The sequence below is a fragment of the Diplodia seriata genome (genome assembly GCF_021436955.1).
Source record: "Diplodia seriata strain FDS-637 chromosome Unknown scaffold_7, whole genome shotgun sequence".
In the NCBI taxonomy this organism is placed as follows: Eukaryota; Fungi; Ascomycota; class Dothideomycetes; order Botryosphaeriales; family Botryosphaeriaceae; genus Diplodia; species Diplodia seriata.
In genome coordinates, this window is record NW_027117314.1 from 1,862,294 (window position 1) to 1,884,145 (window position 21,852).

At 57.7% G+C, this 21,852-nt stretch overlaps 5 protein-coding genes across 5 annotated transcripts; 1 reads left to right on the forward strand and 4 right to left on the reverse strand.

Moving 5' to 3' along the window:
- Window positions 1–3,761: 3,761 nt before the first annotated feature.
- On the reverse strand, window positions 3,762–5,198 carry SLS55_007308 (uncharacterized protein; the record flags this gene model as incomplete). Its single annotated transcript, XM_066778728.1, has 4 exons — window positions 3,762–4,044; window positions 4,372–4,816; window positions 4,871–5,064; window positions 5,113–5,198. The coding sequence occupies 4 exons, from the start codon at window positions 5,196–5,198 to the stop codon at window positions 3,762–3,764; spliced, it is 1,008 nt and encodes a 335-aa protein (XP_066631165.1).
- Window positions 5,199–6,641: 1,443 nt separating this feature from the next.
- On the forward strand, window positions 6,642–9,144 carry lub1 (WD repeat protein Lub1; the record flags this gene model as incomplete). Its single annotated transcript, XM_066778729.1, has 3 exons — window positions 6,642–6,689; window positions 6,753–7,206; window positions 7,289–9,144. 3 exons carry the CDS (start codon window positions 6,642–6,644, stop codon window positions 9,142–9,144), a joined length of 2,358 nt encoding a protein of 785 aa, XP_066631166.1.
- Window positions 9,145–11,158: 2,014 nt separating this feature from the next.
- On the reverse strand, window positions 11,159–13,135 carry SLS55_007310 (uncharacterized protein; the record flags this gene model as incomplete). The annotated part of the gene is made up of 3 exons (XM_066778730.1): window positions 11,159–11,350; window positions 11,409–11,949; window positions 12,243–13,135. 3 exons carry the CDS (start codon window positions 13,133–13,135, stop codon window positions 11,159–11,161), a joined length of 1,626 nt encoding a protein of 541 aa, XP_066631167.1.
- Window positions 13,136–17,689: 4,554 nt separating this feature from the next.
- On the reverse strand, window positions 17,690–18,776 carry DTR1 (Dityrosine transporter 1; the record flags this gene model as incomplete). Its single annotated transcript, XM_066778731.1, has 3 exons — window positions 17,690–18,072; window positions 18,208–18,463; window positions 18,516–18,776. 3 exons carry the CDS (start codon window positions 18,774–18,776, stop codon window positions 17,690–17,692), a joined length of 900 nt encoding a protein of 299 aa, XP_066631168.1.
- A 688-nt stretch (window positions 18,777–19,464) lies between these two features.
- Window positions 19,465–21,045, reverse strand: DIT2 (cytochrome P450-dit2; the record flags this gene model as incomplete). The annotated part of the gene is made up of 3 exons (XM_066778732.1): window positions 19,465–19,515; window positions 19,568–20,407; window positions 20,458–21,045. 3 exons carry the CDS (start codon window positions 21,043–21,045, stop codon window positions 19,465–19,467), a joined length of 1,479 nt encoding a protein of 492 aa, XP_066631169.1.
- Window positions 21,046–21,852: the final 807 nt, after the last annotated feature.

Consider the following 21,852-nt stretch of genomic DNA (forward strand, 5'->3'; position numbering starts at 1 on the left):
TCATGCAAATCGAGTCGGCAATTTCGGACTGTGCGCTTCATCCCGGGGCGATTGGGAGCACGCGCCGCCGCCTGCTCTTTGACACCCCTCCACGTCAGAGCCGGAGAGGATCGGGCCAAAGTTTATCTCGGCGTACCGCTCCTTTCTGCTCGGCCCAGCCAGCGCATCATCAGGCGCGCTGCATCGAAAAGCAAAGCAAGGAGAAAGCAGGCGGTGCTACGCGCGGCTGGTCGCCCACCGTTCACTTCCACGATCAGTACGTGAGTAGGCGCGTGCGATGTGAGCGCTCCGCAACGAACGGTGCTGCTAGCGCGGGCGTTAAGCTGCTCCTTGATGATTAGGGCAGCGGAACGTTACGCAAGCGTCAACAGCGTGCTTGTTGCTCCTGGCGGGGTAGAAGAGGGGCAGGCAGTAAGACGGAGGGATTCGCCCACCTCTCGATCGCAGAGGAGGGAGGGGGTTGGCTGCCAGAGGTACGTAGGAGGCTTGATCAGCAGCACCGCGAGATATGGTTTTGCAGAAGGTTTTAACCTCAAAAGAAGCTAAGGCAGCCCGTGATGACCGACAGCTAGGCAAACGAGAGCCTGTCAGTAGCAGTGGCGCTCTTGGTGACCACGCGGTCCTCGTGGTACTAGGCCGGCCGACGAACCATGGAGAGCAAGAAAACTGTTGGTGAAGATCCCTCCATCCTTTCGATTGCGTGCGGCACGAGGAGTGAACATGGCCGGTAAGGCAGTGGTTCTAGTCCAAAACCCACCAAGTTTCTCTTTCTCCTCTAGAGAGCCAGACTTCGAGACTTGCGTGTCCTTGTGCCACCGTCGGTGCGCCTGCCGCCCGCCCGGCCGGTCCGCTTGGCTTTCTGCGAATGGGCAGTTGGCAAAACCCACGCCTCCAACTTCTACCGCCCTTCTAGCTGGCCAGCCATTCCCATCGGTCCCATCTTTTGCACACCGCAAACTGCTCTCGTTTGTCCTCGCCCCTTCCCCGTCCCGCCCTCCAGGCACCCCCAGCTTCTACTATGACTGTCCTCATGCCCCTCATGCTTTCGCTCTCGTACCGCTGACTCTGAATTTCATTGACCCAGGCCACTTTACAGAGGAAACATGCTTATTGCAAAATAGTCCTGCTTTGAAAGGCAGGGAGAACAAGACGAAAAACAAGGCAGAGACAATGATGCATGTTGGGCCCTTCCAAGACTGCACCGCGCGTTCTTCATACAATTTCACCTCCAGACAACGCCACGAACCGACTTATCATGTGCTTCTTCTCTTTGCTCTAACTTCTGACGAATGATTGAATAATAATCCGCCGTTTGCAGACTTCGCCATCGGCCGGTACGTATTAGTGTCCGCGACGCCGAATCTAGACCAATTGCGGCCCCGGTTCTCCCGTCTCGCCCAAAGCTTACCCTTCTTCCTTGATCCCAGCCACGCTTCCCAAAGCATGGACGCCTCCTACCAAAGTTCCATCGGAAACAAAGAGAAGAAGCGGAAAATTGCAGGACGGAGGGGAAATTCCCCTGTTCAGCTGCAGCTGACAATCACCTTACCGCTCGCTTGCTTTGCCTTGGCGGGGGCCTTCCTCGTCAGCCTTCCCAACTGCCGAACACTAGGTATGGCTTTCCACCAGCCAAATGCGGGGCCCGCATTTGGAAAAAAAGAAGAGAAGTGAAAAAGCCACCACCAACTGTCATTCTGCACTGCACCGCCCAGCTTGCTTTTCGTTATTGCGCACTTCCGTTTTCTGACGTCCGTCAATAATAATAGACCACCCGACCAATGGTTTGGCAATCAAAAAGGTGCTCGGCTGGGCCGAAAAAGCAACGGACATCCCGGCTTTCTTCTCAGCCCGTCCAATGACACGCGCGGACATTGCCACATTTTCTCAGCTTGGCCGGGAGCTGGCCGGGAGCTGGCTGGACTGGCCGGCCGGCGAGAACTTCAGCTAGGCGGAAACTCAATCGACTGACAGCTGTAAATGGAGAAATCCTCACGTGCACCACCCACCCACCTATACGAAAAAGGGCAGCGGCCAAAGCCTTCCGCTCCTCCACCATCCCAAGCCTTCTTGATCCATCCCGCAATCCTCCTTTCATCGCTCGCTCGCTTGCCAGCCCCCCTCCCCCTCCATCTCGTATCACGTAGCACCGCGACATGGGGGATCCCGTCCCCAGGTCCAGGTCCAGGTCCAAGTCTAGTCCGATCTCTCTCCTTTTTGCCACATCATGCATCTAACCGCCCGCCCGGCCGCCGTCGTCGCCTATTATTCCTTGCAGCCGAAATGTTTTTTTTTTCGTCCGCTTCTCTCTCGCGCGTACGTGGTGACTTTTCCCGGGTGTTGATGGCCCTGCAGTGCGGTGCGTGCGACCACAGCGATATGCTTCTTTTTTTTTTTTTCCTCTCTCTTTTCTTTTTCCCACATCGAACGACAATGGTGTCAGGGTTCTGATCGAACGATGCTGGTTACATAATGTGTCGAGTTGGCATATGCGGGGGGCACAAGTAGTATATTGTAGGGTTGTTCCTGTCAATTGGGATATGCATGAAAAAAAAGTGTGTGTATGTGTGTGTCTCCCGTTCGTGTCGTGTCAGTCAACATGTCGTGACGCGCGCCGTACCGTGTCTCTTTGGCCCTGGATCGACGCGGTTTTCGCCAGCCCGCGGAGCAAGCAGCAGCAGCTGTTGGGGCCCTTGCCCTGCAGCTAGCTTGCAGCCCTGCGGAGTCAAGGGGTGCAGCACGCAACTTACTACTGTTATTTTTGTGGGGCTGAAAGTGTTCGGCGAATGTTCTCGTGCGACCAGGGTCTGCCCTCTGCCCCCCACCCCCTGCCCGCCGCCCCATTATTTTGATAAGCCCCCGGTCCCGCTGATGGGATGATGGGCAGGCAGGAAAAATGGTGCGTCACCCACCTGCTAGGTCGTCTGCTGTCGTGCTGTCGTGGTTCGGTTTGGCGTAACTACACCGAGGGGCAGTGCAAGCTACACCAGAATTTCGGAACAATGGAGAAGGAGGAAAAAGGGGCTCGAGGCTGAGCAAACCAATATTCAGCTGATCCAAAATGGAAACGCGGTGAAAGTAGAGCTGAACGGAGTTCGTGCATAGTAGTGGTTGGTATTTGGTTCATTGTTGAGTTTGGTACTGTACAAGGCTGCGAAGACAATCGAGGTCCCCGACAAAGCCCACTCCCGCCGTTGCGCAAAACAGTTCTTTGCATGAACGCCGTCCCCCTTTTTTCCTAACACCGCAAAGAAAAAAGAATAATCAAACAATCTCGCTGTACGTCTACTGCTACAAGTCGTAACGAGCACTAAGGCCCGGTTGAGGAAGCCGCCACATGTGCCAAAAAAACGAGAGAAGAAACATGGTAAACGCCGCGGCGCCAGCTGTGTCGCCTTGCACAAAAAGTGACAATCCATCAACGTGAATGGAAGCGAACGCGCAAGCGATGTGTGCACAGCACACACTCAACCCGCGCCTCGCCACCACCACCGTCTGCAGTATTGTCTTTGCCCTGCATGTCGCATGTGTCTGTCGGAGGGCGTCCGCTTCGATACGTCCGAGAGCTGCAGGGATGCGGCGCTTTTGCAGTTCGGCTGCCGTGTTTCGCAAAAACATCTGCAGCTTCCGCCTTGGCTTTGTCCCTCAACAATCGAGATTGGGGGGCAGGCAGGAGGGGGGAACGGGACACGAAGCGGGCGGCGGGAACAAAGGGGCAAGGGCGTGCGAGCGTGGCGTGGGGGATGATGCTTGGGGTCGGTACTCTAGCAGATTGGTAGACCCCAACCGAGCCTGAACAGCTCCCAGGCGGCGTCGGGAGTGTCCCGCACCGCCAGCTCGATGTCCTTGCTGCGGGCGAGCTCGGGATGCTGGCGGAAGGCTTGGATGACGAGGTCGCGGAGGCCGCGGTCCGTGTCGACCGTGCTCTCGTAGACCTCGATCATCGACTCGGCGAAGTCGGCGGTCCGCGAGGACCAATGGTTGTCGTCGAACAGCTGGCTTGCGTACTTGCGGCGGGCGAGGGATTTGAGGCCGGTGATGGCGTATCTACAGAGCGGGGGTTGGGTTAGCCATGGAAACGTCAGAAAAGCAAACGACAGCGTTTCTTTTTTGTGGGTTGGCAGGGCCGCTCGTTGGCCCGGAAGCTTAAAGGAATGTTGGGTTGAGGCAGCGTGCGACGTGATTGATGGCGGGGCAGCGAGTTTCCGAACAAGGCAAGAAAGATGACTGCAGCCAGCAGCGGGCGCGCGAATGGCGGGGGTGAGCGTTTCATGACGCTGGCCGGCCGTGGCATGCGTGCAGTCAGACGCAGGGCCTGGCGGCTCGCCATTGGGCAGCGGGGGGCGTTTATCACAAGACAAAGAATGAGCTTACTTTTCAGCGATTGCGTAGACTTTGGCGTGGGCGATGAGGTGCGAGGGCGCGTCGTCTGCGCTGGCCTCATCTTCGCTCTCACTCTCGTACGAGGCGAGGTCGACGCGATCGTCGTCGAGACCCTGGGCATCGACCGGCGACAGGGGCAGCTTCGCGTCGATGGACGAAAAGTAGTCGATGCGGTCATTAGTGTGGGGCGGGGTGAGCGGTGACGCGGGAACGCTCGACGGGATCTCGGTCGCGCTGATCGCGCTGGGCACGGACTGCGCGTGCGCCTGCGCTAGCAGCGGATCTTCGACCAGGGCCAGGTCCAGCTTCCCCGGGCTTCGCACCGCCGCTCTGGCGCTGAGCTGGGCCCGCGCGCGAGGCCCAGAGGCCGGAGATGAGGGCTGCGTGGTGCGCCGCGACTTTGGCGCCTTGGAAAGGTAGTCCAGGTGGTAGAAATCTGGCGCCCCCGTTAGCTGCGCGCCTCCCCCTTGCGGGCTGCTTCAATGCGTACAGTTGATCATGTGTTCAACGGCCTCGGGGTCGTCCTCACTGAGGTCGATTACTCCTGTCCCCGACTCCTTGAACGGCAGGCTGCAGGCCCCGTCAAAGAATCCTGACCGCGAGCAAATGACCGCCTTGTGAACCGACCAGCTTCGCTCGCCGCATCGCACCGTGAGGTCTGAGTATTTGCCTGAGGAGAACAGCCTGCAACCAAGTTAGAAAGGAACGATGGTCGGCAAGGGGGCAGCATACGTGGCGAATGCGGTGAGAAGCTCGGTGCTGGGGGCGTCCATCTTGGTGTCTAACTTGAGAGCCGGAGGCTGTTGAATGTACGGCATTGAGGGAGTGTGGAAGTTGAGGTCTGCTTGGGAGTCCCGGGGGAGGTGTGAATTGAAGAAGGACGGCTGCACGGGAGCCCTTGATATATCTATTCCGACCATGTGGCCAACAGCTGCAATTCGAGACTGGGCGGTAGGATCGACAGGGTCGCAGGGGAGCTGGAAGAAGCTAAGTGGCACCGTCTGTATGCCAGAGGACCAGTGGTGGCTTGGGCGGTTCAATCAGGCAAAAACCACAGGAAATCGAATAACGGCGCGGTGGCACTCTTGGCGACGCGGAAGCCAGGAGGTGTTCGAGCTGGAACTGGTAGAGCTGGAACGGTGCGGGTAAGAGCTGAAGACGCTATATAGCTTTGACTTGGTGATGCTGATACAACGGCCGACCAACAGCCCGCCGGAGCAGAACCTCGCGCTTCTTATTTGCAAACACCATCACACCGAGCCCCTCTTGGCGGGCGCAGCTAGCTTGCGCAATGAATTGGGCGGCGTGACATAGGCCGAGATGGGGTTGCGCGGTCAGGCGATGCAGGCAGTAAGCCTGTAACGCGACCACCATCCGTGGGCGTGCATGCTGTGTGATGGCGGCAGCAAACGGCACCTACCTTCACCCTTGGCCAGACGTCTGTCAGGTGCCGCAGGGCTGGCGGCCGGCCCAGTCGCTGGCGCAAGCCACTGCCTGGATACCTCCGCGCGTGTGCAGCTCCGCGCGTACCGCCTGCGGCTAGAGACATGGCCGCGGCTTGGGTGAGCCTTGCCGCCGCCACTGCACGAGACGCCGGCCGCGACGCTTCTCGCCTTGGTAACGGCCAGCCTTGCTCGGGAGCGCTGCAGAACCGGGCGGCATCCCGGTAGAGCAAGCATCGAGAGCCCGCACCGCCTCACTGGGCCCAGAATTGCTTCCCGCAGAGCCGAGCGCTCGTGCGAGCGATGTGAGAACGGGCGCGTGGTTGGGCGGGCGCAGCACAGCAGTCGGCGCGTCAGAGCCCGGGCACCGGTTTCCAACCCCCTCCGGTCAAGGCTGGGTGCCGCCAATCTCGGTTTAGCGCAGTACGGTGATACGCGCTCCAGCAAAACAGCCAATGGGAGCTTATCATCATCCAGGTTCGCAGCGTGCTGAGCCGTGCAGCGGGTCCTCTTCTATGCTCCGATTGGTGGTTTTGCTTACGTGCTTATGTAACTCGGCAGAGTCGCGCCTGGAAAGACGTGGCCACCGACCGACCGCGGGGTTGTTCCTGCCACACGTGATGGACAACACGGGCCAAGGACGTCAGAACGTCACAACGAGAGCATGCCAGAGCTGCCAGCAAGCACACGCACTTTCTCATCCAGCTGACACCGCGTCCAGCCTCCGATCCTGCGCTGCAGCTGTCTCCCTCTTGGGCTTGATCGTTTCTCTCGCCCGCCGCCAGCGCCCAATATCATTGGCCTAGCTCCGCGGCAACCATGGGCGACTTCAAGCTGTCCGCCCAGCTGCCCGGCCATGAGGACGACGTGAGCGCCCCGTTCAGTCTCGGTGCAGCTGTTGCACTTCAATGCTAAACCAGTGTCTCCTAGGTCCGTAGCGTTGCCTTCCCGGATCCAAGCTTCGTGCTTTCTGCGTCTCGAGATGCCACCGTTAGGGTGTGGAAGCTCCTCTCCAACACCCCGCCTACCTACGACTGCACCCTTGCCTCGCACGGCACGGCATTCGTCAACTCCGTTGCCTACGTCCCCCCCTCGTCCAGCTACCCGGATGGTCTGATAGTGGCCGGAGGCAAGGACACCATCATTGAGGTCCGACAGCCCTCAAAGGCGCCCGAGGAAAACGCCGAAGCGCTCCTGCTGGGCCACCAGAGCAATGTGTGCGCATTGGACGTGGCCGAGGATGGTCGTACAATTGTAAGCGGAAGCTGGGACACCGAGGCGCGCATATGGCAGGTTGGCAACTGGGAGGCCTCAACAGTACTACGCGGCCATACCGCCAGCGTATGGGCAGTTCTGGCTTACGATCGCAAAATCGTCATCACCGGTACGCTAATGCCCAAGAAGATGGTGTTGGAACGGCGATTTGTGTAACGCGGCTATCGACTGACCCCCGCCTCTGACATCAGGTTGCGCCGATAAGCAGATCAGATTCTTCACGACCGATGGCAAGCTCCTCCGATCGATACAGGGCGGCCCCGACGTTGTTCGGGCCTTATGCAGGTTGCCTGAAAGTCATCCCTCCGGCGCCCAGTTTGCGTCTGCCGGGAACGATGGCGTCATCCGGTTATGGACCATTGAAGGACAGCAGGTTGCGGAACTATTCGGACACGAGAACTTCATTTACGCCCTTGCGACACTACCCACCGGTGAGCTCGTAAGCTCTTCGGAGGACCGCACCGTGAGGATATGGAAGGGCACCGAATGTGTGCAGACCATCACACACCCTGCAATCTCGGTATGGTCGGTGGCTGTCTGTCAGCAGAACGGAGACATCGCCACCGGTGCTAGCGACCGCGCTGTCCGCGTTTTCAGTCGGGCTCAAGACCGCCAGGCTGAAGCCAGCACTATCAAGGAATTTGAAGATGCCGTCAAGGGCTCTGCTATCCCCCAACAGCAGGTTGGAAACATAAACAAAGAGCAGCTTCCGGGTACCGATTTCTTGACCTCCAAGTCGGGCACGAAGGAGGGCCAGGTTCAGATGATAAGGGAAGACAACGGAAATGTTGCGGCCTACACATGGTCCACGGCAGCCTCCCAATGGATCAATGTTGGCACGGTTGTCGACGCTGTTGGTAGCAGCGGAAAGAAGATCACTTTCAACGGAAAGGATTACGATTACGTTTTTGATGTTGACATTGAGGACGGGAAACCTCCGCTGAAACTCCCGTACAACCTGTCCAGCAACCCCTACGAGACAGCCCGGAAGTTTATTGAGGACAACAAGCTTCCTATCTCTTACCTGGACCAGGTCACGAACTTCATTGTCACAAACACCCAGGGCGCCACATTAGGACAGTCTTCGGGTGCTACTCAGCCCCCAGGTTCCGATCCGTGGGGTACTGAGTCAAGGTATCGCCCGGGTGAAGTAGGCTCAGCAGCGCCGAGCAATGTCCCAGCTGCCTCCAAGCCCAAGGTTCTGCCCCAGACCGCATACCTCAAGATTGACTCAGGCAACCTGGCCATTATTGAGAAGAAAATCAAAGAGCTGAACCAACAGCTTCTCGACGAAGGTTCTAAAGACCTCTCGCTCAATGAGAGCGATCTGGCAACTCTTTCTGCAATTTGCAGGCAGCTACAACAGGCATCGACCGCGAAGACCGCATCGACAGCCGGAATTGATGTCGCTGTGAAAATCGCGACAACGTGGCCGTCCGATAAGCGACTCCCTGGTCTCGATCTCCTGCGTCTTCTTGCTGCGGCATCAGCAACTACTGCCACGCACACCAGCGCTGGAGACACCACGATTGTCCATCTCCTTCGGGATGCCGGCGTGTTCGCTCCCGACTCACCAACGAACAACGTAATGTTGGGTGTTCGCGTCTTCGCGAACATGTTCACTACGGAGGAAGGACGGACCATCATGGATGGCACGTTTGAGGTCCTTCACCCTCTCATTCAACCATTCATCCGCTCGCACCTCAGTAACCGCAACTTGATTGTGGCCATAACTACCCTGTACATCAATTGCGCGGTCCTCCTCACATCACCCAGCCACAATGCTGACCGCGCCCTGACGCTGCTCGATGATTTGACCAACATCATCAACACCGTGGAGGAGCCTGAAGCCATGTACCGCGCCCTCGTTGGTGCTGGTACGCTGCTCTCTCTCGGAGAGGACTTCCGTGCGGCTGCTCAGGAGGTCTTTGACTTTGAGAAGGCACTTGTGCGTGCGGAACAGATCAGCAAGGAGGACAGAGTCAAGGCCGTGGTCACGGAAATGCGGGACGAGCTCGCTTCCGTGTCATCCACCGCTTCCGCATGATCGTCGCCGCTCGCAACGGGCTCTTGCACATATTACCAGGGACCGAGCTTGCCGCTCGTGGATAGCCGAGAAAAGACAATTTTCGTGGTGATGGGAGAGAACAAGGACACTTGTTCTCGGCGTGGGTTGGGAAGGTACTGGGAAGGGGGATTTGGATGTTTTTCTCTTCTTCTCCTTTTCCCGCCACACTTTGCCTTGTTGGGAGGAGGGATGGAGGGCGCTTCTTCCCTCACAACAACTATGATAAAGAAGAAATACCTATGGTAGCATTTTCCTCCCCCCACCTTTTTTTCCCTCGCTCTCACTCTCTCATGTCCTCCTCACTCGACTACTACTACCACCACCACAACAACAACACAAGAGCATTTTCTCAGGCATCAGCGAGATGGTTGCATAGTTCCTCCGAATCTGAGAAAGAAAGGGGGGTTATGGGAATGGATGGAGTCTTTTCCCCCCCTGGGTCAAAAGGGCATCCTTGAGTATCTCTAGTTTCTGAAGGGGCGTTCGTAGAGGAATGGAGAGATGAGAGATGCTGTATACTTTGTCGACTGGCTGACTGACCGACTGATTAGTTGATTAGTTGATTGATTGATTGACTGACTAGTCGGTATCTGTGAGATAAGGCTGACCACATGTGACTTGTTGAACGCAGTCGCTGATAGAGCCAAGGGTTTGGGGCTGCGGTTGTGAGGGAACGGAAGCGCCGCCGCATGTGTGCTGGAAAGAGCTGCGACGATCCCGGATGGATTCGGGTCACAAGAGGGGCTTGAGAGGTGTTTCCCCGTGTGTTCTGTTGAAGTGTTGTGGCTCCGTAGTTGAGGGGGAGATTGGCGGCGGCGGCGGTGGCGGAGTGGGTGTGATGATCGTGGAATGCAGGGGGATCGGAACGCGCTCTTTTCCCCCGTGGTTGTTACTGCGTTTCTGTGAGAGCGGGACGCTGGAATAGTGTGTGTTTTGAACTTGTATGTTGTTCTTTCGTCTTCGTGCGGTGAATAGATGTTGGTTTTGGGTGCGAATGAGAAATATAGGGCGACAGAACGGCATGGCAATGCGGTCTGATGGCGTGATAAGCCATTCAACATAGAAATCCAGGTGTTTCGGTCCATATGTGGATTCGGAAAGCTTTCAGGCATACAAGAGTCAGGCTCAGTAATTTCTGATGTTGACCAGTAAAGGCTTGTATGATGAATTGGGAGGACAACCTCTCATCATACAGATACGAAGATAGAGCACGACATTAATCATTAATCGAGAAGCCATCAATGGGAAAAGTAAGCTGTATAGAACTGTCCAGCTGGCTATGATAGCGCGGAGAAGGAAATGAGAAAAGAAGAAGAAGAAAAGCTAAATCCCACAACTGGGACCAAGAAGAACAAACCACCTCAAACTTTGCTTCAGCTCTCTTATCACTGCTACCCGCCCGATGCAGAAAGGTAATGCGAACAGGTTGAAAGAAGAAATCAGAAAAGGTCTTCAGAAGGTTAGTCGTTGAGAAGCAAGAAAAAGAAAAGACCTTCCCGTTACATCGCCTGCCAGCACGAATTTCCCGAAAGTGTTGCCGTTTAGCTCGCCCATTCCGTTCTTCCCGGTTCGCTTGCAAAGAAGATTCATCCAGCCAGAAGATTTCCCGTGTACTTCATTAAGAAAGGTCGTTAAGGTCGTTATCATGGGTTGTGGTATCTTGTGCCGTCTTGACCGCAAGAGCAAAAGGCTTTTCGTGTTCTCGATTCGGACTTGTCGATTAAGGTGCAGGAAGGACACTATGAGAACAAGAGCAAGATAGTCCGCATGGTGCGGCACGCCAAGCAAGTCTAATGGGACAGCCACATTGAACGTGGGAGCCGGTTCGCAATCATGGCTTTCGCCAAAACCGGTGGGAAGCCGTCAGTAGGCCACGGGTTTAGAGAAGTCGGCACATGTCAAGGCTTTTCCAAGCATTGGCCATTTGGAGGCCAGTGGTACCGAACAAGTACAGACAAACTGTGTGATCGCAGTATTGCCAACGTTTGCGTGTTTACCGGTACCGACCACGGCGGTCGTCTCGCTCTCGCTCTCGCTCGTAGATGACTTCGCGCTCGTAGTAGTCGTATTCCTTCTTCGGCGGTGGAGCTTCAATCTTTTTGCGTTCATACTCAATCTCTCGGATACGCTGCCTGCGCTCACGGCGAATGTCGTCAGATATCTCGACCAGATGAAGGACGTCCTCCTGTTAAAAAGTTAGCAGCAAGCTCGAAGTAGGGATATGCCAGTTGGTTATGACGTACGTAGCGCAAATAATCCATCACGTAGAAGAAATAGTCGGTCTCTTCGTAATCGTAACCCATCGCATCGATCGCTTCCTTCAACACCAGATCCTTGGTAATCTCTGTCCACATGTCTGGAGGCCTGGTCTTTGATGGTGCTGGCATTGGTGGCGGCGCCTGCGCTGGCGCACCCCAGTCGGTCGCATATTCACGGTCGTCGGAGAGGAACTTGGACCGGCGAACGCCATTGTAACGTTGCCAAGTCACTTCTTGAGCGCCTCCTCCCATACCCTCCATGCGAACCCGATTCGTACCCGGAGGAACATCGACGATGGCCCAATCCTTAGTAGCACCGTTGTGGGCTTCACCCATGTACGCGCGCTCCATGACTTTGCGGTTGTAGTAATCGGCTTCATCATCGACGTCCCAGCCATCTGCATGCTTCCTGCGAGGCAGGCTGACGGAGCGGCGTCGGCTGATTTGAAGGTCATCGGCTGGAGCCTTGCGTTCTCGCACATCACGCTCAAAGGTGATGTCTTCCTCGTACCTCCCGTTCTCTCCACTGAGCGTAAGTTAGCACTGAAGACGCGCAGGGATCGTGGAGCCTTACCGTCGGTTGCGAATGGAGATCTCAAGAGTCTCGTCCCTAGGTGGAGACGGCGGAGGAGGGGGAGGACTGGGTGAGCGGGCGCGTTCGACGCCTACATCCTTTAGCTAATTTCGCGGTTGATGAGAGCATCTGTAGATCGCTTACCATGATCGATGTGGCGATGATGTGTTATGATTTCTTGAACAATCGGCGGCCGCATAATTGGTTCCGGTGGCGGGGGTGGAGGGGGTGGAGAAGGGATCGACTCGGGACTTGGTGACCTCTCGGTGCGCCTGATGATGATCTCCTGCTGCTTCTCCTGCGGCGGGGAAGGAGGCGGAGGCGGACGTCTCCTAATCACGAACTCTTCCTTTTCGCGGGCGACCAGATCGCCTGGGCGGGAGTGTGATCTGTGGCGAGACGGCCCTTCAGATTCGGACCTGCGGATGCTGATTTCCTCTCTCTCAACCTCACGAGGCCGATGCGACGGAGGACCCTCGTTGCGCCTTATCCTGATCTCCTCACGATCCACCTCGCTGGGTGGGGGTCTGGATCGTGCACCCTCGCCGCGTCGGAAGACGATTTCCTCGCGCTCTACCTCGCGCGGCCGCTGCCTCGCGGGGGGTGGAGGCGACATCTCCTCGTGTCTGAAGATGATTTCCTCACGGTCACGCTCGCGGTCACGCGGCTTCGGCCTCCCTGGGGGAGAGCGCTCCTCATGTCTGAACACGATCTCTTCACGCTCGACAGGGCGGGGTCTGGGGGGAGGAGGCGGGTCGCCGCGGCGGTGCATGAAGTCGTCACGGTCTGCCTGGCTGGAGCGACTGGGCGGAGGGCGCTCCGATTTCCTGCTGTCGCGGATGATGATCTCGTCGCGCTCGATGTCCTTGCGCGGCTTCGGAGGAGGCGGGCTCCAGTCATCTTCTCTCACGGTGCGACGGTCTGACACGACCAGCGGGCCGGCGGCGGTGCGGCCATAGTCTTCGCGCAGGAACTCAGGCTGCGGGCCGGGGCGACGTCCGCCGAATTCGGATCGTGGGCGCCGGATCTCAGCATCGAGCTCTTCGTAGTCTCTCTGGCTGCGTCGACCGCCGCCGTAGTAGTCGCGTTCGCGCTCGTCGTAGAGCTCGGCGGTGGGATATGCGCGGCGGGACCCCATGGTGGTTGGACCGGTGAGGGGGATCGGCGGGCGGGCGGATCAAGCGATGGGCGGCCGCAGGCCTGGCGGCTGTGGTTGGCTGGGCGTCGAGCTGCAAGAGTGTGGAGAAGGCGGCGAGGGAGACGAGGATGCGGAGGTGGGCAGTGCGAGCTGGCGGGCGACGGACGCAGCAACCCGTAGCTTAAAGGCGGGCCCCGGAGTAGGAGCAGAGGTGCAGGTTTTGGGCAGGTGGTGGGCTAGCTTGGGTTTTGGGGTTTGGGCGGGCTCCAGCTTGCCCGCAGCCCGCACCACGCGGAAAACGTCATCTTCCTGTGGCTGGCACGGGCTTGCTGCCAGCTTCACACCTGCACGCACGCGCCCGGCCTCTCCAGGCCAGGCCAGCAGCCGCCTGCAGCCTCCGGCTCCGCCAACAATGGAATCGCACCGCCTCGCCTAGCTGTGCCCCTCGCTTGCCCTTCGACAAGGTGCTCTGCCGGCTTGGGTGTCTGTTTGCCGCGACGGGCAGCGACAGCCCTGCAGACTCGTGCCCTTGGATCAGCAGCCTAGCCCTCCCGCAGCGCCCGCTGTCTGCCCAACGCATCTTTGCCGTTTCGCGCCTGGGTGCCGGCAGCGGGCAGCCTCTGGTGGGATTTCCCCGGCTTCCAGGACGCCGGCCCCTCCGCTGTTTCAATGGCTCCTGCGCAGCGAGCGGCTGTCACAGATTAGTTGCAGCCATGGCCGCCGCATGTGACTCTGCCCGAGCACGAGGCCGGTGAAGGAGGCAGAACAGGCGCGGTCTGCGGTGAGGGCGATGGCGGCCTATCTGCGCGATGACGACGTCATGCAGCGTGCCAGCCTCTCGCCGGCCAGCCGCCTTCTTGCGCTCTTCATCTCCGCATCATGCCACGCTGCGACCGCCTCTTATAGGGTTGCCGGTCCAGCCCTCGTCCCTGTTTCGCGAATAATCGGCCCCGTCCAGCAGTTGCACGAGATCATGGAAGCGCCCGCCGCCCGATGCTGCTCTGCCCGACCCTTTCGCGTCTTGTCTCGCTGGCCCGAAAATGCCATCGCTGATCCCCACGAGCTTGCCTGGTGACTCGCATGCGCGCCCTGCTCATTGGCCGCCCCGGCGATCCCCTTCCGATTCGACAGGACTGAAATACACGCCGGTTGGCTCGCTTTAATATTGCCACGAAACCGAGGTACCGGTAGTCTTCTGGTTGCTTTCCTGAAAATTCATCCATCCATCCTCTTTGATGCAGTACTCAGCGAACTACCTCGTACGCTGCTATTGGAAATGACTTTATCCTTCGTAACTCGCACCATCGCTGCCGACTTCGTAAGCTAGCGATACTCACTGCTAGCAGTCTGTAGAGGCCGATGTATTCGTACTTGGCGTTGTTACACAACCGACGGAACTATACAGTGTCTTCTTCTTGTTCGTGGGTACCCAACCGGCTTCAGGCTTCTTCACGAAAGGCGTTTCAAAGGCATTCCTCTGCCTTCCAATCGTCGGCGAAACAGTTCCACACGGAGCCTTTCCTCAGCAATCCGTCGATACCCAACTTAAGGTAGCACGTCTTTCAAAAGAGAAACGGGCAAGGCAGCGGGAATTTACCGCTTGGGTGCGCGCCAACACAGCGAGTGTCTCTCTCTCAGCTTCAGGCGCTGTTGCCTGCCGGTGAGCGGCCAGCCAACCGACACGAAGTATCAGCGTAAACCCGGTCGCATTTCAACTGTCCTTACAGAAAGCAACGTTCGCCGCACAATTTCTAATGCTGACAGGCATGTAGAGGGTTGCGATCATGGTGAGAATTTGGGCGACGGCTAGCTGCACATGGCCCACGGCTCCTTCGCGAATCTGCTACACCGCTCTCCGCATCGTAAGGTACTGGAATGGCGGTGCCTATTCCGGCACGCCTCAATTCTTCACGTTCATACTCAACTTTCGTACCTCCTGAATGCCTGGCTAGCATCTTTTCCGTAACAAGATAGCCTACAGCTGTAGGATCCTATGGCGCTGTATGGCCCAGACGATGCCGCGACAGCATCTGGCCCATGTGATTGCTAAGAGAAGCCGTTCTCGTGTTTCAGCCTTTCCAGTGGGTAGCCACAGTAGATGCACTGGCATCAGTCTCGTGCATTTGATTTGCGGCCTGCCACGGTTCGTGCTTGCCTGTTCCTACCACGCGACCCTGTCTGCAGTTGACCGGCTGATGGACCGCACCTTCCATCGCCGCAGCATCGCGTTGAATCGGTGCTAGGTGGGACCTTCCACTCTGAGATCAATTGTTCTCACGTGTGCAAGCGTGTTCCTGCTGCGACTTCCCTACGCGACTGCTCGTTCTGCCGTTTTGTAGATGGTCGCGAGGTTAGGGCAGTGAAAGCCCAAGTGCATTACTACAATGGAAAAGATGGAATTGAGGACGCAACAGCAGCCTCTCAGAACAACAGAATTGCAGACGAAACAGACCACGAGACAACAATTCAAGCCCATCCTCCCCAGCGGCATCTGGCCCTTCAAATGGAAATCACGCAGCAGAACACGCAAAACGACACACAGCAAAATCCGCAGCAGAACTCACAGCAGACTCACACAATAGATCGGGTGGAGCCAGAACCATCCGAGGCACCCGTTGGCCATCCATTCCCAGATAGAGCGGAACATCATGAACTGTATAGCAAGTCATCACAACCTTCTCCTCCTCTCCCAGACCAGACAAGCGGTGCAGAAAGTCAAGAGCAAAGACATAGACCAGGGCAAATCGAAACTTCAGGTACCACCGAGCAACAACAGCAGCAGTGGCGGCAACAAAGTGTCCTTGGGAACGGGCGACAAATAAGCATGGATCCAAACATCGTCAGACTATCCATCGACTTTCGGGATCGCATCTGGAAATTCCACCGTTCGCGGCCACTGAACTTCACGATTTCTATCCCGGGTCGTGTCGACTGGACTGCACGCGAGCTTGTTGAGCTGCTCCTCCGCGAAAGAGTTAGAAACAAAATCAACAACACACCCAGCGAGGAGGAGCCAACGGGCAAGCATCTGGAGGATCTACTCGATGCGCACCTGCATGTCGTTCTAGTGTCACCGGCAGGCCATCGACAGTTTCTGTTCGACAGTAAGAATGCCGACAGGTCTGGTTCTTCCCGGTTCTCGGACTTGGATAATATCAGTGACGAGCCGATTGCATTGATCGTTTACATGTACAAGAACAACTTTTCGCAGGGATAAAGTTCTTTAGAGGGAGAGGCAGATTAGGTCCATCGTACAGGCTCCCAGATGAGATAGATCGACAAATGTTGCAGACTGATGGCGTGAGCATAAACTACAGTTTTGTGTCAGAATCGTGGCTTATGCGAAGAGATGACATAGGATGCTTTAACAGGGCCTTACGTAGGGAGAACCACGTGAGTTGTTGAATGCTCGTCCTTCTTTTCAGAAAGTGCAAAGGTGCAAGCGCTGCGATTGAAAGCCGATGAGGTGAGAGAAAAAAAAAAAAAAAAAAGGGAAGCATGTAGGCTCCCAACGTCATCGCATTAGACATCTAAATGTATTGCTGGATCGCCCAAACTCGCTCGCTCGCTAGATACGCAAAAACGAATGCCCCATTGCGCCGATGATTCAAATGCAGCCCAGATATCCAACGTCTCGTTAAAAATCATAACCGTCTTTCTTTCCCTTTTCTATCCACAAAAAAATCGCAATTCACCTCCCTCCCTCTTCCAAGTCTAAACAAAACCCAGCAGAATCAATCCTCGCCAAACCCCTTCCTCTCCTCCAAGCCAGCATAGCATCGTAACGCAAACGCAATCAAACATTCACCTTCGGCAGTTCCGGTTTCCCACACCCACACGCCGCCGCCTCTGCCGGTGGTGGAGAAGTACGAGGAGGAGGAGGAGGAGAAGGAGAAGGCATCGCCGACGCCACCCTCAATCTCTCCCTCAACTCCCCGCGGTACCGCGCGCCCGTCCTCCGCAGGTACGCGACGCCAGCAACGCAAAACAGCACCAAGAACGCGAGACCGGTGTAGCACCAGCCGTATCCCATCGCCTCGATAAGCGGGTGGATGACAGCAGCAGCAATAGCGGCGGCGGCGTTGCGCGCGAGGCCGGCGAGGGCGACCATGCGCGCGGCGTGGGGCGGCGACGACTCGGTGAGATACGAGGTGCTGGTGACGAGGACCCAGGACATGCCTGTGGCGGCTGTTTTTGTTGTCTGTGTCAGCGCGAGGGGGAGGAGGGAGAGGGGGTGGGGGGTAGGTAGGGTGGAAGGAAGGAGGGAGGGAGGGAGGGGACTGGCACGTGACACTTACCGACGGCGGAGGCGGAGAGGACGGCGGCGGGGTGCGCGCGGTGCTGGCAGAGCCAACCGAACGCGATCAGGCCGGCGGCGGTGGCGAGGTAGCCGAAGGCTTGCAGCACGATGCGGCTCTCGGGCGGGACTTTGCCGTCTGGACTGGCTTTGACGGCGCGGGCGCGCCAGAGGTCCGAGGCCTTGCCGCCGGCGAGGGAGCCGACAAAGAGGAAGATGCCTGAAGGAGGGTGAGATGAGATTGGGGCGTTGTTGGACTACGGTAGCCAGTTGCAAGGCGTGGGAGTGTGGTGATGCTGCTTACCGGGGCAAAGGTAGGCGTATCCGGCTTCGGCTTCGGACCAGCCGTAGCCGTCGACCCACAGGCGGGTGAAGTCGACCAGGATGGCGTACAGGCCGGCGAAGAGCAGGGCGGTGCTGGTGATGATGATGAGGTTGGGCGGGTACACGAGCAGCGCCCAGAAGACGCGCACGCGCGAGGGCTGCGAGGGGATCTTGCCGTCGTCTTCGTTTTTCTGGCGGAAGGGCTGCACTTTCAGGAGGCCGTAGTGGCGCTGGCTTTCGCCGTTTCCGACCAGCGTCCGAAGTGTCTCGGGCAGCCAGAGTTGGATGGCGGCGTAGATGGGCAAACATGCGATGGCTGCGGGGAAGTGTTGTGGTTAGCAAGCGTGTGTTGGTATGGGGAGTGCGGATGATGTACCGAGAAATCCAAAGGCCCACCTCCATCTAGAGGGAGCAGCAAACTGTCCACCAATAAGAGGACCCAGAATAGGACCCATATGGGGACCAAGCAGGAAGATGGACATGGCGGAGGCACGGTTCTTGGGCTCGGTGATGTCAGCAACCGTACCGGCGCCGACGGAGGCGACGGCGCTAGAGCCGAGAGCCTGAAGAATGCGAAGAATGAACAGGGCTGCGATGTTTGCAGGAACAGCAGCAAGCAGAATGTTGGAAGAGATGAAAATGGCCAAGGAGATGGTGTAGACTGGTCGTCGGCCCCAGTGGTCGGCAGCAGCGGCCCAGAAAAGCGGCTGCAAGGGGTCAGCTCAGGCACTTGGATCTACAGAAAGCGCAAAAACCTACGGCGATGGCGAAAACCACCATGTAAAGAGTAACGGATGCATTGATTCCTGTTGTTGAAGTGTGGAAGATGTCTTCAAAAAGTGGAAGCGATGGGAGGTAGATGGCGCCGCAAAGGGGACCGAGGAAGCCGGCGGCAGTGACCAAGCCAAGAATCAGTCGCCGGGTAGAGAGCGAGAAGGCAGAGTAGGGTGGCGCGAGAGTGGATGCGGGCGATCCGGCCGTTACGGTGGGACCGTCTGATTTCTTTTCGGCGTTCTCCATCTTGGCTGATAGTAGAGGAGAGGCCTGGACGAGTGGTGCAATGAGAGGGTTGAGCGGAGGATGCATTTTTCATATAATCGTGTTCGGTGGTCGTACCTAGAGGGCGTATATGGCCGCAGCAAGGGTGTGCTCTGACAACAGGCGCAAACAGCCTCTCGGCGCAGCGGTCAGCCGAGTCCCAAAAATACATGCACCAACACCGGGTAGCATCTGTGCTGCGCCCGGGTCAGCACAGCCGGCCAGGCCGAGTGAGGATAGCGAGTAGGGCGCAGGATCGAAGGCATCTGCAGGCCCAGCTGGGCGTCGGGAGAAAGGGCAGCCACGATGGTCAACGGCGCAGCCGCTCTCCTTGGCACCCGAGTCAGCGGCCGCCCCGCTCCCCCAACGGCGCCGAATGGGGAAGGAAGCCATTGCACGCCTGGCCGAACCCCTGTGCGCCACTGCAGGGTTCCCCGGGCACTCGCAAGGCCTCAGATCTCCACACCGGATCTTAACGCAATCTCGTCTCTAATCTATAGATGCACTTTATAAGCGGTGTGGCACAGGCAGTAGTCATCATGTGTCTCGCTTGTAACTATCGACTAGGGCAAAATCCTCCGTCTACCAAGACGCCTAAACTTTCTACCTTCCATTAACGCCTCTAACCTTCGCACTCTACGCGAACCTCGTATAACCACAACCCGGAAAATCATCTTTCCTCGAAGAAAAGCCGAAGGAGCATCGGACTCAGAGGCCCCGCCTGTGCCAATGTCAGCAATACGTCTGGAGGAACGAACAGGGTGCAAACGTACCGGCGTCATGCGCGTCCGCCAGGTAGGATCGATGCGCCAAGCCAACCTCTCCACCAGCACGGCCACCGTCAGCCGCGCCTCGAGCATGGCGAACCTCTGGCCCAGGCACGCCCGCTTGCCGCCGTGGAAGGCGATGAAGCCGCCCTTGCGGTTCGCCGTGCGGAACGTGGCGTTGATGTCCTCCAGCGTCGCGCCCCACCGCTCCGGCCGGAACGCGTCCGCGTCCGCGCCCCAAAACGCCCGGTCGTGGCCCGTCGCGTAGCCGTTGTAGCCGACGTACGCGTCGGCGGGCAGCGCGATGGTGCCGCCCAGCACCGTGGCCGTCGTGGTGCGCCGGTTGATGAGCTGCGAGATCGGCGGGTACATGCGCAGCGTCTCGTACACCACGGCCATGAGGTACGGGATGCTCAGGATCGCCGAGGCTCCGCCGTCTTTGGCCGCGGTGACCTCCTCGCGGATGCGCTGCTGCACGTCTTGGTGTTGGCCGAGGACGAAGAGAAGGGATTGGAAGAGCAGCTGGGGGTTCTCGTGTCCCGCGATCAGGATGATGGAGACGTTGTGCCGGAACTGCTGCTCGGTGATGAGCCCAGAGTGGTAAGCCCGCACCAGGTGACATCCGGCGGATGCATTCGCCATCTTCTCCTCGTGAGCGTGTTGGTGGCTTTCCAAGACCTTGGTGCACAGTTGGCTGGCGAACTCGTCAACAAGCTGACGTGCCTTTTGCCGGCTCGGGATCGGGAAGCGGTCCAAAAACGGGAAGTTCAAGAACAGTGGCTTGAAGATCTCTCGTTTTACTGTCATCTGGATCTGGTGCATGGGCGCCTGAGGGCTCTCCAGAGTCTGTCGAATCTGTCAGTGAGATGGCGTTGTAAGATTGTCGTGATGCTTACTCCGAAATAGGTGCCCAGGAGGCTCTGCGCAACGTTCTCCAGAGAAAGCCTCTGTAGGAACGGGAGAACGAGAACACCGGCCTTAGCCGACTTCTTCTGCTGCTCAACGAAGAGGCTTGCTAGAAGGTCGGCGTTCCGGACCACGGGCTCAGCGTCGAAGTCTCGCTGCAGTCCAGGAGCAATAACAGAGCGGTAAAGCCGCCAATCAGCCCCATGAGCCGAAATGATATTGTCACCGGTGTAATCTGCAATCACGCTGTACGGGATCTTCTTTTGGTTGCCGCTTTTGGCGTACAGGTCCTCGTTCTTGAACACTTCCTGGAGCAGTTCGGGCCGTTGAACCAAAACATTCCAGCGCGAAGCGAAGAAGATTTTGACAGCGCCGTGCTTCTTCAGCGGTTCCTCGAGGTATTCCCGATAAAGAGTCTCTTGATCGCAGTCGCGGAAGAGGGGAAGAAGCGTGTAGTAGAAAGGAATGGTCGGAATGTTCTTCGGGAAATTGCTGGGAGGTAGGAGGAAGGTGACGGCTGCCAGGACGACCAGGCCGACTGGGATGACGAAACAGACGAGAAGGAAATTGGAGAGCATGTTGCTGGTGGTATGCTTGGATTGAGGACGCGAGAGGCGGCCGACGGTCCAGTATCTGATATGTCCGAAACAAGGTCGGGTCAAGAGCGCCAAGCAGACGGAGGTCTGGGATTGAGCGCCCTCTTTCTCAGCCGGCAGGCGCAGTGACTCGGCCACAGCTGGGCTGAAAGGAATTGCAACGTCGCCGGGTGTAACAACACCGGAAAAGCTATCTGACGTGTAGCCGCCTTATCGTGACTACGATTAGCTGAATGCGGGGAGCACCCGTCCAACGGGCTGACAGGGCTGTGCTGCGGCGCTGCGTGCGTGCTCTCTGTTGGTCGGGACGACTGCATATGCAGCTGCGCCAACCCCGCCAAGGCTGCAACGCTGCTCCTTCTGGGCCATCCGTATTTTTGGGTTTCCAACGAGAAGGCACACCCGGAATTTGGTGCACCACGGCTGCACAGGGTCTCGACTCGGCTCTGGTGAGCTTCGCCACCACAGCCTCGGTTCGCTGGGCGGTGACAGACGATTCGACACTCTTCCTACGATGACGGCACCGGCAGAGAGTGGGCTGATTTCTCTGGTGGGCAGTTGCGAGTGGGCCTAGTGCTTGGTTACCCGCAGTGGTCGCAAGCTGGCTAGCGCGAATCTGTGTATTCCCCGACCCGCATAAGCCCATGCATCCCTGTCGTCGGAGGCTGCGAGGGAGGGAGGCCTTGGCAGTCGTCGCCTGGACGTTTCCGCAGAGATGCCAACTGGGCCTGTGGCTGCTTGTGCTCTTTTTTTGACATGGTGGCTGACCCGACTTTTGCAGCTTCTCAC